Genomic DNA, 18,504 nt, shown 5'->3' with positions numbered 1-18,504 from the left:
TTATTTAGGTGGCATTTGGATGATTGAATTTGAAATATATGGATTTTGATTATAATTTTATTATTAATAATGAAATAATAAAATAAATTTTAAATTCATATATTATTTATTTACATAAATTAGAACGAATTTCAAATACATTGTTATTCAGTGAATTTCACGATATTCATCTTCTTTAACATAAAACACTATATAAACTATCATAAGCAGATTTGAACTTTATAACATTTCTTATCTAAAGCAATACAATAAATTTAAAATTTATTGTATTGAGAAGCTGGCATGCAATGCCATGCAAAGCAACGGCCAAAATCTACTTTTTTCGCACTTTACTCAGCTTCAGCTCTTCTTCTTTCTCCACCCTTCTTTAATACTCAATTCATTCTTATGACATCTACTGAATTAGTTCGTAAGGGTATACTGGTTCTTACAACTTAAATCTGCGTTCTATAATCGAATCCAGCACGATTTCTTCTCTATGGAGCAGCACTACTTATACTGGCTTGGCTTCTTCATCTTTTCTGAATTTCTCAGTATCGTTTCCTGTTATCAAGATGGTATCTAATTTAAGCTCCCTTGATTTCAAATTTTCCCTGTGAAGTTGCAGATTTGCTTTTGCTGTGTTTAAATTTTTTGTTGCTTTGTGTTTTTCAATGGGACAGGTTTCTTGAGCTTATCATGTGGTGGAACGACGAATTACATCGATTCTTCTAACATTTCATGGAAACCTGATGTGGATTATGTAGCTAGTGGCAACATTACTAGTGTGATTTTTCTGGAGGGAACAATTTCGTCTAGTCTCCCGGTCCGATTTTTCCCAGATTCTGAAGCCAGGAAGTGTTACCGGCTTCCCTTAAACATATCATCCACAGTTCTTGTAAGGGCTCGATTCGTGTACAAGAATTATGATGGGCTCGGAAAGCCCCCTGTGTTCTCTGTTTCTCTCGGAACAGCCATGACTACTACTGTGAATCTTGCTCACAAAGATCCATGGGTTGAAGAATTCGTATGGCCGGTTAATAAGGACGTGCTCCCATTTTGTTTTCACTCCATCATGAATGGTGGATTTCCAGTGATATCGTCTCTTGAAGTCCGGCCTCTTCCCCAGGGTGCTTACACCGCTTCATTGGGAGATCAAAACCATAAGTTACTTAGGAAGTCATACCGGATTAACTGTGGGTATAGCGATGGTTCACTAAGGTATGTGTGCGTTGTTCTATACTCCTCTATTCAGTACATGTAGGGGTGAATCTAGGAATTCGACGAGAGAAAGATCGAAAACTGGAGCTACTAATTAGGTGTTAGCGGGATGATTTTGTATTTCTAGAAATAGACATTATAGATTTGTTTTGCAAAAAAACAATTTGTTCGTCCATGAGTACAAAGGTGCTGTTAAGAGTCAACAGATCTGCTGTTGATGCAATGATCAATTCTCCATGACACTGAAGTGATTCTATCTCATAAGAAGTAGCCACAGTGGCTCATAACACCCTGTATCAACTTTTCTCCCTGAAGTATGACTCACTTTTGTAAATTTTGAAGGTACCCTTTCGACCAATTTGATCGAATATGGGATGCAGATGAGGATTTCTCACCTTACCATGTGTCATCTGGCTTCGACATTCAGAGTAACTTTAACTTATCTAGCATTAAAGAGAGCCCTCCAACAGTCGTGCTTCAGACCGGGAGAGTCTTGGCGAGATGGAATAATCTAGTATATAAGTTGCCTTTGGACAATAAAGGAGACTACCATGTCGTTCTATACTTTGCTGGCATTTTGCCCGTTTCACCGACTTTCAATGTATTGATAAATGGGGAAGTTATTCGATCAAACTACACTGTATCGAGATGGGAAGTTGATAATATGTTCTTTACAGTCAAAGGAATCAAGAATCTGAATATCACCTTAAAGGCAATAAACTATTACCCTTTGGTAAATGCTCTTGAGGTTTATCAGATTCTTGATATTCCCTCAGAAGTTTCTACGACTACAGGTTCGATTGCCTTTTTCAGACGAGAAATATCCGTCTCCCAATTAGGTTTTTGAAACAATTCTACCCACTTTTTAACAGTTTCAGCGCTTCGGGTTATTCAAGAATCTACGGGCCTGAGTCTTGGATGGCTAGACGATCCTTGTTTGCCTACGCCTTGGGAACACATTGGTTGTGAAGGAAATAAGGTCACTTCATTGTATGTTCATCAATCTCAAATGGGAGTTTTATTTCAAATCTTGTTTTACTTTCCTACTCGTGTAAACGACTATTTAATCTTGGAATCTATATAGGAAGCTCTATGATATTAGCTTGAGGACAATTAGTCCTACATTTGGGGATTTGCTGGATCTTGTAACACTGTAAGAATTATACAAAAAAAAAACCCTGCTCATTTGCTAAAGCAATTTTTAGATTTGGAGCTGTCTAACCGATCATTTCTTGTTTGCCTTTCCTTGTAGGGACTTGCATAATACATCTCTTTTTGGAGAAATACAAAACTTGGGTGATCTGCAACGTCTCAAGAAACTGTATAATTGCTCTTTCTTCAGATTTCTTGAACTTTTTCCTTCTTCAAATTGATCAATTCTTGAATGAGTGTTGCAGGAACTTGAGCTTCAATCAGATTACATCCTTTGGTTCTGAGTTGGAAGATTTGATCAACCTTCAAGTTCTGTAAGTCCTCTTGCATCGAGTTTGCAATAGTATAACTCATCTGAAATTCGAACAAAAATCCTGGTCTATTTGAAACAGGGACTTAAAAAATAATACTCTGCAAGGAATAGTACCTGACAGCTTGGGAGAACTGAAAAACCTTCACCTATTGTAAGAAGAATGTTCCTTTATGGATTAAAAAAAAAAAAGAATGTTCCTTTCCTCTCAAGTATTTTTTGTGGTTGGAAATATGAAATCTATTGAAGGCATGTGATTAATCTCGATTTTACTGCAAAAATTCAAGGAATCTAGAGAATAATAACCTGCAAGGACCACTTCCACAATCATTGAACAGGGAAAGCACAGAAATCCAGTATGTAGCAGCTTCCCACTTCTCATATCCACTGCTAGTTAAAGAACTCCTATATTTTCCTCCTCTCCTGCAGGACATCAGGGAATTTGTGCCTTTCGTTCTCATTAACATGCAGCGATCTCTCAAGAAACTCTTCAATTAAGGCTCCACAAGTGACGATCTTTACTCCAAGAAAGCACAATAATAATAAGAATATTGTGATTCTGCTCGGTGCAGTTGGAGGGGCCATCCTTTCTCTATTTGTGATTTCATTTTTAGTACTCGTGTACATGAAGATAGTTAAAGTCAAAATCACATATCATACATCAGGTAATCACACACCTCTCAATGTCAGATGATTATGAACCATCGAGAATATATGTTAAAGTTTATAGCCAATTTAAGGGGACAGATATTTGACCTTTTTTTTGTTTCTATTTTCAGAATCTGGAACAGATGTTCGTAATTGGAAAACAGCAAGAATCTTCACCTACAAAGAGATTAAAGCAACAACACATAACTTCAAAGAAACCATAGGTTGTGGTAGTTTTGGAAGCGTTTACAAAGGAAAGCTTGCAGACGGTAAACTAGTTGCAGTAAAAGTTCGATTTGATAAGACTCAACTAGGAGCTGATTCTTTCATCAACGAGGTCTGTTTGAACTTGATCGTGCAGCATCTTATTGCTATATTTCAAATAAATTATATCAAGGCGCATCAATTAGCCCTGCTGTCTTGTGTAGTTGTCTATAGGATACAACAATCCACACATATTTTTTGAGCTACTATATGATTTAAAATATTTGAACTAGTATACTTATAATTAGCTGTACCTTTTTGTACAACGGCCAATAGTCGAAGAGGTTTAACCTAACTATAGATGGATTCGTTGAGGTATTCCTGAAAGCTACAAGTGTAATGAGGGGGCATAAGCTTGGAGTTAACCACACCAGAGGAGTGTTGATATAATTTAACCTTATAGTGTACATCTGTGGAGAACTACTTTCACATTGCGGATACTAGAATGAAAATATATGTCCATCATCTAGCTAACTATAAGACTCTGTTGTTTCAGGTATCGCTTTTGTCTCAAATTGGTCACCAGAATCTTGTCTTGTTGGAAGGGTTCTGCTGTGAATCGAAGCATCAGATTCTAGTTTATGAATACTTACCTGGTGGATCATTGGCTGAAAACCTCTATGGTATGCAATAAAATGTATGTTGCATTATCCAAGAAAAAGATCTTTTTAATTCATAAAATTTCATTTCATGTTTCTTACTGATCCCTTAGGCACCAAGAGTAAAAAACTACCGCTAAGCTGGATTCAAAGATTGAGAATTGCTGTCGATGCTGCAAGAGGTATCCAAAATATACACAAAATCCCCATACAGCAATACCATTTAAGACTCATTACTCTTGCTATGTTACAGGTTTGGACTACCTGCATAATGGAAGTGAACTTTGTATAATACACCGTGATGTTAAGAGCAGCAACATACTTCTGGACTTGAATATGAATGCTAAAGTTGGCGACTTTGGGCTTTCCAAGCAAGTAACACAAACAGAAGCGTCGCATATGACGACTGTTGTGAAAGGCACTGCAGGGTATCTTGACCCCGAGTAAGATACATTTCTGCACGTTTATGCTTGTCTTTTAGAAGCATGAAACCTTATTATAATTTGTTTCAGGTATTATTCAACTCGACAATTGACAGTGAAAAGTGACGTCTATAGTTTTGGAGTAGTACTTTTGGAGCTCATATGTGGTAGAGAACCACTCACTCACTCTGGCACACCAGATTCCTATAACTTGGTTTTATGGGTACGTAAATTTGCTTTTCTTGCTAATTTTTTCATATATTATGTATTTTACTGCTTTAATGTAAAACTTGTATGCCTATATAGAAAAGTTATGAACATAAATTGAGAAATTTGACCCTATATTTGCCGAACTCCCCATCGCCCATCTTTCTTTCTTCATATTCACTGTGGTAGAGTTATTTTCTGACCCTGACGATAGGTGGTTTAATTTTTTTTACCCCAAAAAAAAATAAACTTGTGACGATTTGACTCCAAATTTTACAGGCAAAGCCCTACTTACAGGCTGGAGCATTTGAGATAGTGGATGAGAGAATAGTGGGAAGTTTCGAGGCCGAAAGCATGAGAAGGGCTTCTTTGATCGCTTGCAGGTGCGTAGAAAGAGACGCATCACGCAGGCCAACTATATCAGAAGTTCTTGTTGAGCTAAAAGAAGCATACAATATCCAGCTAGCATTTGTTTCATCCTCTGATCTTGTAAATTAATCTGTCCATGCATCTACATTAAATATATAATATATGCTTGGTTTATTTATGTACAACAATATGATGTGTGATGTATGCATTCCCATTGTTTAGGCGTAATTTGTCTCATCTTCTACACTATATCAAAGAGATGCCTCTCTTCTCATGCGTTGTTAAAAGTGTAGCCAATATAAAATAAATAAGTTTGCTTCGATAGCCCTTGTGCTAGGATCTAAAGACCCCAATTCATTTGGGATTATAAGGTCCATATAATCAGACATCAACCCTTGGGGCCGTTGGATCTGGATGCTAGGTTGAAATTTTCCATAAACAAGCATAAAGTATAAGAAGTCAGAAAGCAAAGGCAACACGCACTGAGACCAAACAATTCCTCTGTCAATTTAAAGCTAATTGCCTGTCAAGACAATTCCAAACAAGTAGCATGTCATTTCATTTGTGAGCTAATTTTCGACCGGAGATAACAAGTCGAAGATACGACAAATACAAGCAATGACATCTCTCATATATTGATTGATACGATCCTAAGTTCTAACATTAATGGTATCGATGAATTACTTAGTTCGAGCTTGGAAAATTAAAGAAGAATAAGAAAGAAAATTTAGAAAGAAAGAGAAACCTCAATACTCATTTCATATCCCAAAGTTATATCACAATGTACTATTTATATTCACAATAAAGTCTTCAAGTTATTCTAATTCTTACTCCTATAATCTATAAATTAACTCAACGAGTGATTGAGAAAACGCGGCAGAAGTATGTGTTTGATGTCGTACTGTCCATTTGGAGAAAATTATATCAATAAAAAAGAGCAGAACTAACTGGAGTATCAGCGGTTGCGAATATACAGGAAGAGTGCCGTCACAGCAGCTATTGCATATGGAAACACTGTCCAGATTCCCTGTAAAATGAAAATTTTTAAGACTCTTCAAGAAACAAATCATTGTCTCTAGCAAGCAAAGTTGTGCTCTCACCACAACAGTTGCTACAGTTGCAAGGGCGAAAACTGGATGCTCTCTCAGTAAGAACCCAATTCCTAACTGCAAGAGAAAATTGTTTATCAAAGCATTAAGGCAACTGTTATGATATAGATCTTTGTTTCTAAGATATAGATTGATTGTCACAGTAGATATGTGAAAACATGTCTAAAAAGTGTGACTGAAAACTAAATTGAAGCACACAATGATGGGCGATAGCGTTGCGTGGATAAAATGCTGTCAGTACTCTCACATTAATATATGTATTATCTCTCATGTATTTGAAGATTTTTTCTTTTCTGCTCTCAATTTGGATAATATAATCAACTTCTTTCAATACCCTCAACATTATTGTAGTCTTTAATATACATATTAAGAGTATGCATCTCTTCTTCAAAATTAATTACATATTTACATGTATTCTTTCCTTCTCAGCCTCTTGTTCTTGTAAGAGCCAAGAGTCAAGTATTCCACGAGGACACGACAATGAGATAGTTATCAAGAAAGTATTTAATAACCTGTAATGGAAGTGTTAATAATCCACCGCAGCAAACACCGGCAAAGAAGCACTCAGGTGATATGCCCTGAAATCGGATACAAGATTATCTTGCAGAAACTTAAATACACAAAAAAGTGCCTAGACAAAAACTTTGTAGTGAAGGAGTTTAACTAACCATTGCCCCAGCCAAGAAAGATGTAGGATTTCTCACTCCAACAGAAAATCGTTCCACTGCATGCATGAACCACAAATAAACAATGACAAGCATTTCAAAAAGCAGAAAAAAGTTACAAAACAATGAAATTGAGATTCTTACCCAGTGAACCTCATGGACAACACGAGGAAAGTACAAGAAAATAAACTTGTGATAAAAATATATAAATATCATCACCATCTTTTCATAAATACTCTTTCTTTACAATTATCGGCTTATTTCACTTTTGTACTAACAAGAAACGACACGACGTATTACATCAACCCCCATAACGCTGTATTAGCATGCACAGAAATCAAATATTTTATTAATCTCACCAAAACCAATAAGATTTCCATGTCTTTGTACAGCATGAGTAATTTCCATAGCTTTCTCTTTGCTAACCCCTAACTACAATAACCAACAGAAATTACAACTCACAGCTTGAAGGAGGTTTATGAAATTTAAATACATTTGGAGAGTAAAAACCTTTGAGCAAACATCGTCAGATGCCCCAGATTGTCTGAAAAACTTCCCAAAGTAAAAGGGTATCATATCACTTATACAAACTCCCCTGAAAATATGAACACTTTACAAGCTTATTGCACATTGCATGTATTTGAGATATTCCAATGCCTAAACTTTTAAGAAGAAGATATGAAACTGTAAAATTAAAGGGGAATTGTGTATAAAATTTTCTTGCTAACAAAGAGTTTAGATGGTAGCAATATGTAGATCAATGACGACGAAGTAATTTTGGTTCATAAGGGAATTACAATTGCTAAAATAAATAAATAGATATAGGACAAACCAGTACACCCATAGCACAGTGGATATCATATATGGAGCATTTCTAGACAATGAACCGACAAAAGATTCCCATGTTCCATCCAAAGAAAGCAACCGTGCTAAGGAGATGCCAACCTACATAATTTTAAATGGCCTGATAAAACAGAGAACTAAAAATAAATTCAAACCTGGAAGAGCATAGGACTATGAGGAACAGCGATGCCAGCAGAAAGGACAAACCCATGTATTCAAAGCTTCTTCACTAATGAAAAGTCCGAATCCTGCAGCCATTAGCAGCCAAAAGTAGATCCACCTGAAACCAGAACAATATCTCATTTATAAAAAGAATAAATGAGCTCTTACCATAAAAGAGAAGAAAGAGTACTCTGCAAGGATTAAAGAGTAAAATGTTATAAGTAGGTATGATAAATAATTTCATCTCGAAAGCACGAGTCCCTAATAGAAAAGTACGAAGAAGATCGAGGATATTCTATTACACCATATCTATTAAGCATACCCAGGGGCATATTCAGGAAGAATGATTCTATATCCAAATATTTGAAAGCTAAAAGCACCAGCAGGTGCAGCCAAAGCGGAAGCGGATGAGCCATCTACCACATACTGAATCCCAACTGATGATCCTAGTTTAGGCTGCTTTAGACAAACTGCTATCAATGTAATTACTGCAGCTACTCCAAGAACTAGACCCAGTTTTGAGAGCAATGAACCTCCATTACTGGTGGTTTTGTTTTCTAAATTTCCAAAACCAAAATCAGAAGCCCTATTTTGATCCTCTTGACCAACTTCAGATTTTGTAGGCTCAAAGCTTTTTGCACCGTCATCCTGAAAGCTTTTGATCCTGCATCATGTAGAAAAGATAAAGACATAACCTTGAGTGAAGGGAGTACAAGATAGTCTGAATGCATCACACAAGCAAATCACAATCAAAGTAAAAATTTGATGTGCTGTACTGAAATTAAAGAAAGTAAATGCAACCTAAAAAGTTGAAAAAACCTATTATTAAGAATAAATACAAGAGAAACTGATAAAATACTCTGAAAGGTCATAGGGCCTACCAGATAAGATAGTTTTCAGATGTTGCTTCCTCAATTACAACGAAAAACAGAACTGGACCAAACTGAAAAAGATTCCTTCTAGTCAAACCAGTTATGTTTACAGGTAAATCACGTTATCAGACACTAATCACAAAGAATATGGTCGTTTGAAACTACAGAGCAAGTGCAACCAAGTAGAGTCAAATGCATGCAACTAAAATAATTTTAGTTTAGTCATAAACTAGATGCTGGTGAACAACCAAATAAGACCCCAGTCACCCAAAGAAATCGAATAAAAATGATAGAAAATCCAACATAAGCTATGCCAGTTTATGTTTCTGAATTACAATTTCAATGACAGTAACAGGCATACAAAGGGGAACGTCAGAACAAATCCTTCGACTTAAGTGCATGGAAATTGTTTGCACAATATTTGGTGTTGCGGGCGTGCCAGGTGCGAAAGTGCACCGATTTGTGTGAAAATGATAAAAATCTAACTTCTAAAACAAACGAAAGTGAATTCTAAATTTGACCGTCGGTTCTAATCTCCTAAAACAACTATAACGCCAAAATGAAGAAAACTATTGGAATTTGAAGAATAAACCCCTGACATTGTTTATATTTTCAATAAACCGTAGGAATTTACAAGACATAAAAATATAACAAATCGAGTTGATGAAATCTAAAACGAGAAGACGTAAATTGCTAGAAATTTGCTGGAAAGCTTGAAAAACTATTGCTTGAATATTGGAATTTTAGCAGAGAGCTTTTGCAGATTTGTCTGTAGAGTTGAGTTGTGTTGTGTGTCCCTCTCGTTGTGTTAGCCGATTCCTTTTTCTTCCTGGCCGCTGCGTCCTCTTTCTCCACTCCCCCATGATCTCCACTATCTGCTCCCCTAATGCCACGATTTCTAACTATCCTCCCACGTTCTTTTTCTCTTCCGCGCTCAGTGCTCATTTTTTAATCGATTAAGAATTATTCTTTTATGGGCTTATTTAATTGGGCTTCAGAATTGACTTGGGCTTGTAATTAAATTATTTTTAGCCCAAACAATTGCCCCCCGCAAGCATTGGCCCATTGGGCCAAAATGCTTGTATGTAACCCAATTTTCAATTCCTCCATAGCTAGTATCCCACAAATGTTTTATGAATTGGGCTTCCACCAATGGGCCGAGCACTCAAACTTATTTTCCCTGGGCTTTGAATTTTCTAATCGTCTTTTGAATTCCCTCCCCCATCCAATTCGCGCCTGCTACTCGTCTTCTTCATCTCGCCGCTTTGCCCTTCGCTCCCCGCTGCTCTGAAATTTCTTCCGCTCGTTCTCCGCCACCTACGCCCGTCGCTGCCTAGAGATTTACCGATGGCTCGAGATTCTTCTCCGGTGCGCCCTTCTGAACCAAGCACTGCGGGCGCGTTCTCTGTCTCGGCCGTCGCTTCCATCTCGCCGCCCATCGCGTTCGCCGGCCCTGCTGTGGTTGCCGAGGGTCTATCATTGGTTCGAGGTTCTTCTCCGGCGCCTCTAAGTCGTCCATGGGCGTCCACTCGGGTTTCAGTCAGTTCTCCTCCGCTCGGGTCAGTATTCAACGACGACCATGGATACTTCCTCGTTTCTTGAACTCTATTCAATGTTTCCCGGCTCTTTGAATGTTGAACGATGTTAGTCGTCCTGATTGAATTGCAATTTTATTTCCTTCGCTTTTGTGGTGTACACGAGGAACTAGTGCCTCAATGAGGGTTGGGCCCTTGTACCAATCGAGGTTGGTCGACTTCTCAATCATGCTATCTCCCCCAAAACAAAAAATTGGGACGAATGGAATCTTGTAAGGATTGTAGCCAACTTTCTTGAGGTAGGAAGACACCTCCTTCACGATTTCATCGTATTTGACTTTTGAGTATTTTGGTGTGGTGGCATCCATTTTGTTGCAGCAACAAATCATTTGCTTGATCCCGAGAGTGAAGGCAAGCAATGCATGCTCACGGATCTGACCATCCTTCGAGATGCCAGCTTCGAAACCACCAGTGGTAGAGTCAATAATGAGAACATCGCAATCAGCCTGGGAAGTACCAGTAATCATATTCTTGATAAAGTCACAGTGTCCAGGAGCATCGATGACAGTGCAATAATACTTGGTGGTATCAAACTTCCATAGAGCGATATCAATTGTGATTCCAAGCTCACGTTCCTTCTTTCTGCTTTGTATGATTAACCTTGAGGCGCTTCAATTTCCCTGGAGAAATTTAAGGGTTTGACGATCGGTTTTGCCATGGCAGTGATCATTGTCATGTTATTCTATGTTATTTCCATATTGGATCCTTGTAGATGTTTACATGCCACTGTCCTTCCTCATTTGTTTATCTCGAACTCTTGCGAGGAGTTGGGCAACTTGACATTGTTTGGCCATCTATTAGCCTTTGCATCATGGTAGTAGTGCGATGGCTATTGCATGGACTTATTACATGCATCTGTCTCGGTCTTGACCACTCCTTTGGCTTCATCTGTTGCACCCACTGAATTAGATATGACATTGGCTATTTTGATGCATTTACCTCGTGGAAGCAATGTATGCGAGCTTCATAAGCCATCATATGGCCTTCCCGCATCTACATTTGTGTCTGACAGGGGAGTCTGATATGTCCTTATCTTTGCTGTAGGTGTGTTGATTTCCAGCCAACCACCAATTAGGTCCAAAACTTCTCCAAGGTCAGTGGTTATTGCCGAAGATCGGTAAAAACTTTCATTTCTTCATGGCTATCTATTTTTCTGTTGTCTTGCTCTGTTAGTTGAATGTTCCCCGATTTCATATCTTTGTGTGTATCATCATTATCACGTTTGTTTCCTGCTTCGATATGTTGGTGTTGGTAAGTTCATTGATGGCAGGTAACACTGACTGAGGGTTGGCCATTGATTGGCCTCGGTTCTCCAGTGCATTCCACACATAAGCTTTGGTGTCATTTGGAGCTTTTTGAAACACAGGTACCTTTTAACTCTTATATGATCTTATGTGCTCTTACCTGCTGCATCCACTCCAGACAACTCCCTTGTCCTTTACCTTATGCATTGCACTTCAGTCGGATCCCTTTCCCGCATACACGTATATGCATTTGCACTTCAGTCGGACCCCTTTCCCGCATACACGTATATGCATTTGCACTTCAGTCGGACCCCTTTCCCGCATACACGTTTACTTATTGTTCTTGCATGCGGTGACTCCGCTTTTGATTTGTTGACTGCTGGTTTGGTGTTGTGGTTGTTGGGTAATGGATGTGGAATGAAGGTGGATTTGTATGGGGTGTTGTGTATTGGATGTTGGGAAGGAGTTTCTATTCGTTCTTAATCCACATAACCCAACTCATTTCAATAGCTTCAATCAAAATCATATGTTGGCTTAAAACTCCCCACTCGAGATTATTCTCTCCCTTCATTGATTATCGAAACACAATGGATCCAATATGATAAAAGTGGCCTACTGGCCAACTTTAATCGATCGTTTTCATTTTTGAATCATAACCAACAAATATTTACATTAGTGGCCCTAAGGCCTACTTCAAATAAAATCTTACAACATGAACATGAAGCTAGAACATACAAAAATGGCTGGTCAGCCTACTTTTCTTCCAAAGTCAATTTCTGGGTCCTCTTGGGGTTTACATATTGCCTTTGTCCTCTTCAGTTCTTCTTTTATTACTCATTATTCCGTTCGGTGATCCCAACTCCCCGCTCGTTGTGTTCCTTTCCTCCCATATTCTAAGTGGCCTCAAGGCCTACTTTATGAATCTGTCACTGCACATGCAAACAACCAATTATAATGGCAGTATGGTCTATTCCACCATGATTTTTGGTACAATAAAAACATTGGAAATAAGTGGCCATAAGGCCGACTCCCTAGTGAAATAATGGACCTTCAACATAATGAATGAAGGTGGCTTATTGTCCCACTCTCCCCGATCAATTTTATTGTTGAATCATAAACAAAATATGTTTATTTCAGTGGCCCTAGGGCCTACGTCACATGACACCTTGAAATCAGGAACTTAATATATACAAAAGTGGCCCCGAAGGCCAACTCCCCACTGAAGAATGCCAACCCCACTGAAGAATGCCAACTCCCCAATCAAGATTAGCCTTCGTGATTGCTTTACTGGCAAGCTTTTCTTACTTCTTCCCTCATACTTGGAAAATAAGGCTTGAGATACTTGCCATTTATGCATCTTTTGTGTGATTGGTCATCTAGACTTGATAGCCAATATGCGTTTCCGTCCAACACCTTATGTACTTTGAATGGTCCCTCCCAATTGGGAGACCACTTGCCCAGCTTCCTATCTTTTGTTCCTAAAAGCAGTATAGCCTTCCACACTACTTCCCCCTTATGGAAGCTTTTCTTGTTAACTCTTTTGTTGTAGATTCTCGCTACTTTATATTTCTGTAACATTATAGCAATGTACGCTTGGATTCTCAGCTCCTCTGGTTCTTCTAACGGGTCTTGTACCTCATGTTGGCCATCTTCCAGTTGAGATGGCGCCATTAATAACTCGTCAACTTGAATCTCATCTTTTTCATGCTCCTCTTCGAACTCATCTTCATAAACCACTTCCGTCCCATGGATATTCCATTGTTCCTCATCGCATACTCTATCCGAAACCTGCTGCATGTAGACTTTCCACACGAAGGCTGCAGCCACCTCTTTCTCCATTTGGTTGTATTCAATCATCGATCTCCTCGATCGTCGGCTGAATCATCGGCCTATATGGCCCGAAGACAGTAGGTTTAAGTATCTGGTTCAACACTGAACTTGGGGTTAGGGACTGCATGTAAACTAGACTCTTTTTTCTATCCTTGCCACAGACTTTTATGGGCCCGAAATCCCCGTTATAGTATCTGGCCTCCACTGTGTTGGCATGAGCTTGGAAAGGCTGTGCATCGGCTTCCACAATCTCCACGTAATCTCCTTTCCAAAATAAAAAGAACCGGTGCATTGAGGATGTGATGCACTGATTTGCATGGATCCAATATCTGCCTAACAAAGCTTGGAAGTTGGCAGATGAGTTCACAACAAAAAATGCGCAAATAGACGATATACTCCCCACAACAACATCAGCTGGGAAAAACTCAATGTTCTTGGTGGTTTTTTCCGTAAACGCAGCAACAGAAACTTCTGTGGAGATTAGGTCCTCTTCATTTTTGCCCAAATTTTTAAACATCCTCACTGGCAAGACATTCACTACCGAGCCATTGTCGATTAACACTTTGGACACTGGCTTGCCATTCACATGAGCCTTGATGTATAAAGACCTTATGTCATTAGTCATATCGGCTGTTGTCTTTTCCAAAATCACATGCTTAGGCTTGTTAGGGTGATCTTCTCTGATAATAACTCCTGAACCTCTTTCGGGGAGTTTGTTGCAAACCTTCATCTCTTCAACAGCTACTTCAGACACTGACTCCCCGCATTCTTCCTCGACAAGTTTGAACCTTTCTGGTAGTATCGTCAATCCTGTGGCACAGTCCACTGATATGTGGAACTTCCCTATACAGAAACTGAATGTTTTCCTTTCTTGATTCTCATAATCACTCGGTAAATCATCGTCTTCGTCGACCCACTTATCTTCAGTGGCGGACCTACCAAAGTTTGACCTACTTCCCGCTTGTGATTCGATGACTGGCATATCATGTATGGGTTTATTGTCTACCTTAGAAAGTTCTTCCTTTTTTGCAGCCGCTTTTTCCCTCAACAGCCTTCTTTTCTGGGTTCGAGTTGGTGGCCTAGGGAATTTTCTGTGTTGGGCCACTCTCCATTCGTGGGTGAATTCTTTTTTGGCTGGACGTACAAATCTGGGTCGAGCTTCCCTGACCTCTACAGTCTTTCTCACCGGAGCTTCATTCACACGCTGACTTTTATCATGATAAAGTGACTTCTTCCTGATTTCTATCTTTCGTGGTTCAACTCTGTTCACGTTCCTCCTGTTCGAGTATCTCTGGTGCTGATTGCGAGACGACTCCCCTCTAAACAATTGATTCTCAAGCACTGGTCTCTTGAATAAATATTGGTTCTTCGGCCTAGAGGCCGCAGATTCACCAACACTTCTGGGAAAACGCTGCTGAAATGTTCTTAGTTGATTAGTACTATACCTTACAGCGGCCTCAAATAGTTGACCTTTCGGAATCCAACATTTCTTAATTATTCGGTCTTTCATTGCAAAGAATCGGCTTCTTCTCTTGTCATTCAACAAATTTCTCAAATTTGTGACGTTCACGTTTACCGATGCCGCAGGAGGAAATGGGTCATTGTCCACTGCCATGTACTCTTGCTTGTTAGGGAATTTCAATATTCCTTTGTTGATTCTTTCCTGCAGAACATTCTTGAAAGCCCAACACAATTTAGTGGAATGATTGTATGAGTTGTGATACTTACAGTATTCTCGACTTTTCAGCTCATCTTTAGTAGGCATCCGATGATCAGGTGAAAAAGCGATGAACTTTTCTTTAACCAGAAAATCAAATATGTCATCTGTTTTGGAAATATTGAATGTGTACTGCATGTCCTTGGGAGGTTGGGAGCTATTCTTCTTTTCAGTTTCTGTCAGCTTCATTTTTAGCAGGGGAACCGTGCATGAACCAGCTGATCGAATTTCTGCCAAAACATCTTCCACCTCCTGGTAATAAGATTCCATTGTTGTTTTCTTGTTAGACGACTCATCTGTCAATAGTTCCTCGTACTCCCCAACCTTTGCTGCAAGTTCAAAGAAATCTCTGAATTCCATATCCTGAAACTTCTTCTTATGCTCAAAGTCTAGCCTCTTTTGTACTATTTTGACAAACTCAGTCTCTGACAGAAACACCTTGCACTTGTTCTTTGCTTTCTTGAACCTATCAATGAACATATCAGCTGTTTCTCCTTTTTTCTGAGATATCTTTGACAAATCAGCGATGCACGCCTCAGGCTCAGTTCGGTAAAACTGAGTAAGGAATTGCTTCTCCATATCTTTCCAACTTAAGATTGAGTTTCGAGGAAGTGCGGCATACCCCGAAAATGCCGTGCCAGTAAAGGTATTTGGGAACAATCTCAACTTCAAAGTAATAAAGTTTTCCAAGTTTGCCAGCTCCCCACACCTTATAGTGAACCTAGCAATGTGCTCAAGGCTAGATTGACTATCTTCTCCAGAAAATAAGCTGAAATCTGGTACTTTGTAACATCTGGGAAATGGATTGTTGATATCTATGTGGTTGGGGTATGGCTTGTGAAATTCTAGGCGGCCAATTTGTCTCAAAGCCGGCCCATACATTTCTTGCACAGTTTCTCTCACCATATCAAGATCGATCATTGTTGCGTTTTTGTTGGGGAGCAGATGGTGATAATAGTTTGCCCCCCGAGTCTGAGCCTCTGTACTGTAACCAACATTACATCCTTGGAAACTTCCATCAACTCCATGATAACCCAAGTGTGGTATATCATCATCCATTCCTGGTTGATACAAAGGATTAGTAATCGCATGGACTTGGTTGACAGGTTGTTTCAAACTCCCTGCTCCACCTGTACGTGGATATGGCCGAACTCTTCCACCTAAAGTTTTCTCCTTTTTATGTGATAGTGTGTAACTTCCTTCCCGTTGGTTTGGGAGTGCCAACTCTGGGCGGCGAGGATCGCCAGCCATTGAGTGTCCTGCTCCCTGGTCGAGTTCAGTGAATTGATTACTCCCCTGATCAGCCTCTTTAACAATGGTATTTTGCTCTTTGTTGGTTGATTGGTTCGGTTTACCCAATACTGTCTTCAAGCAATCAGACACAGCTTTGGACAGTGCTTCTGATATTTCTTCAAATTTTATCGCAGCCAACGTTTCAACCAAATGATTTGAAATATGAGCATATACCTCTGGAACATGACTTGGATGCAAATCCAACTCCCTGGTCGGCTCTTCAGAAGCCGATTGTTCTATCTGTGGAGCATGAGTCTCTTCCTGGCTTGGTAGAAACTTCCCGTCTCTTTGATTGACGTTTTCTTTCCTTCTTGGCGGCATAGTGATGGTCCCACCGGGCGTGCCAAAAATATGTTTGCACAATATTTGGTGTTGCGGGCGTGCCAGGTGCGAAAGTGCACCGATTTGTGTGAAAATGATAAAAATCTAACTTCTAAAACAAACGAAAGTGAATTCTAAATTTGACCGTCGGTTCTAATCTCCTAAAACAACTATAACGCCAAAATGAAGAAAACTATTGGAATTTGAAGAATAAACCCCTGACATTGTTTATATTTTCAATAAACCGTAGGAATTTACAAGACATAAAAATATAACAAATCGAGTTGATGAAATCTAAAACGAGAAGACGTAAATTGCTAGAAATTTGCTGGAAAGCTTGAAAAACTATTGCTTGAATATTGGAATTTTAGCAGAGAGCTTTTGCAGATTTGTCTGTAGAGTTGAGTTGTGTTGTGTGTCCCTCTCGTTGTGTTAGCCGAGCTTTTGCAGATTTGTCTGTAGAGTTGAGTTGTGTTGTGTGTCCCTCTCGTTGTGTTAGCCGATTCCTTTTTCTTCCTGGCCGCTGCGTCCTCTTTCTCCACTCCCCCATGATCTCCACTATCTGCTCCCCTAATGCCACGATTTCTAACTATCCTCCCACGTTCTTTTTCTCTTCCGCGCTCAGTGCTCATTTTTTAATCGATTAAGAATTATTCTTTTATGGGCTTATTTAATTGGGCTTCAGAATTGACTTGGGCTTGTAATTAAATTATTTTTAGCCCAAACAGAAATCAATCGAAGTCCTTCTAAACATTGCAAGACTCTGTATACTAAGAGCATACACCACCTTGGTATCAAACAAAACAGACATAAAGTTTCTTCGTGCTTTCTATCCAAAATAGAAAAAACAAAAAAAATGCACTTGCACATTCCAGTGATGGTAATGAGGCTAGAATGAAAAAGAAGCTAGGACGATAGCACAATGTAAAAGTCAAGATAAAAATAAATAAACAGCAACCCTCAAAAAACACAGAAGGCTCAGGCACAAACTCTGCAGGTTACAGCCTACAGGTATTTAAAGTCTAAAGAGAAAAAGCAAACCGATAGCTGGAGGAATTGTCTGTGAATTCGACCTTCCAAAAGAAATGCCTCCGACGGAGCATACCACCAATGGAATGCTTAATTCGACGCTCGCCGGAGATCGGCGGCGGTGGAAAAGTGAGCGATAGAAGCATCGCCATGAATAATAATAATAATTATATATTATGTGGTAGAAGTTTGAAGAGAGTGAATAGAAGGTCCTAACTTCAATCACATATTTATTGATGGAACCAAGCAGGTATCGTACGTATATTGTGAAATCTAAAATAAATAGTAAAAACAAAAATATATTATAAATATTAGAAAACAAAAATATTATAAATATTAGACATATATTCAATTATGTTGTGAAAATAAAGATATTATAAATGTTAAGTACACGTTCAATTATGCTGTAAAAATAAAAATATTTATAAATACATATTCAATTATGTTTATTTAAATGATTTTAAATACTTAAAAAATATATTTTAATATGATTAAATGTTTAATTGTGTAATTTTAGCATGATTTATTGAATTAAGGATTTCTGATCGAATATTCGATACTAGGCTGGGGAAAGGAGACTGAAGACGATCGGAATGAAAATATTCTTTCATAATTATTTTAAAGGCTCGAAAATATGTTTAAATAGGATGAAA

The 18,504-nt window shown here is 38.7% G+C and overlaps 2 protein-coding genes and 1 long non-coding RNA gene across 4 annotated transcripts; 1 reads left to right on the top strand and 2 right to left on the bottom strand.

Moving 5' to 3' along the window:
• Nucleotides 1–242: 242 nt before the first annotated feature.
• On the top strand, nt 243–5,429 carry LOC140803092 (probable LRR receptor-like serine/threonine-protein kinase At5g48740). The gene is made up of 16 exons (XM_073158795.1): nt 243–557; nt 663–1,200; nt 1,543–1,994; nt 2,073–2,190; nt 2,285–2,353; nt 2,453–2,521; nt 2,598–2,666; nt 2,745–2,816; nt 2,950–3,018; nt 3,092–3,327; nt 3,442–3,647; nt 4,071–4,197; nt 4,287–4,355; nt 4,427–4,616; nt 4,686–4,818; nt 5,082–5,429. The coding sequence occupies exons 1-16, from the start codon at nt 479–481 to the stop codon at nt 5,298–5,300; spliced, it is 2,715 nt and encodes a 904-aa protein (XP_073014896.1). The 5' UTR covers nt 243–478; the 3' UTR covers nt 5,301–5,429.
• LOC140803094 (uncharacterized) lies at nt 2,573–3,109 on the bottom strand. Its single transcript, XR_012111757.1, has 3 exons — nt 2,969–3,109; nt 2,780–2,831; nt 2,573–2,706 (listed from the first exon to the last, which is right to left on the bottom strand). It is a non-coding gene; the product is annotated as an uncharacterized lncRNA (long non-coding RNA).
• A 476-nt stretch (nt 5,430–5,905) lies between the features above and the next one.
• On the bottom strand, nt 5,906–18,093 carry LOC140803093 (uncharacterized). Of its 2 annotated transcripts, none has more exons than XM_073158797.1 (10): nt 17,864–18,093; nt 8,273–8,614; nt 7,996–8,068; nt 7,784–7,890; nt 7,456–7,540; nt 7,305–7,377; nt 6,949–7,004; nt 6,793–6,858; nt 6,272–6,337; nt 5,906–6,198 (listed from the first exon to the last, which is right to left on the bottom strand). In XM_073158797.1, the coding sequence occupies exons 1-10, from the start codon at nt 18,001–18,003 to the stop codon at nt 6,127–6,129; spliced, it is 1,080 nt and encodes a 359-aa protein (XP_073014898.1). In that variant the 5' UTR covers nt 18,004–18,093; the 3' UTR covers nt 5,906–6,126. The 2 variants fall into 2 exon arrangements, with proteins under 2 accessions (XP_073014898.1, XP_073014897.1); XM_073158796.1 differs by having other exon boundaries at nt 7,778–7,890; nt 17,864–18,092.
• Nucleotides 18,094–18,504: the final 411 nt, after the last annotated feature.

Source organism: Primulina eburnea, chromosome 10 (genome assembly GCF_022965805.1).
Source record: "Primulina eburnea isolate SZY01 chromosome 10, ASM2296580v1, whole genome shotgun sequence".
Classification (NCBI taxonomy): Eukaryota; Viridiplantae; Streptophyta; class Magnoliopsida; order Lamiales; family Gesneriaceae; genus Primulina; species Primulina eburnea.
The sequence above is the reverse complement of the archived record's forward strand: the minus strand, read 5'-3'. Positions and strand labels throughout refer to the sequence as shown.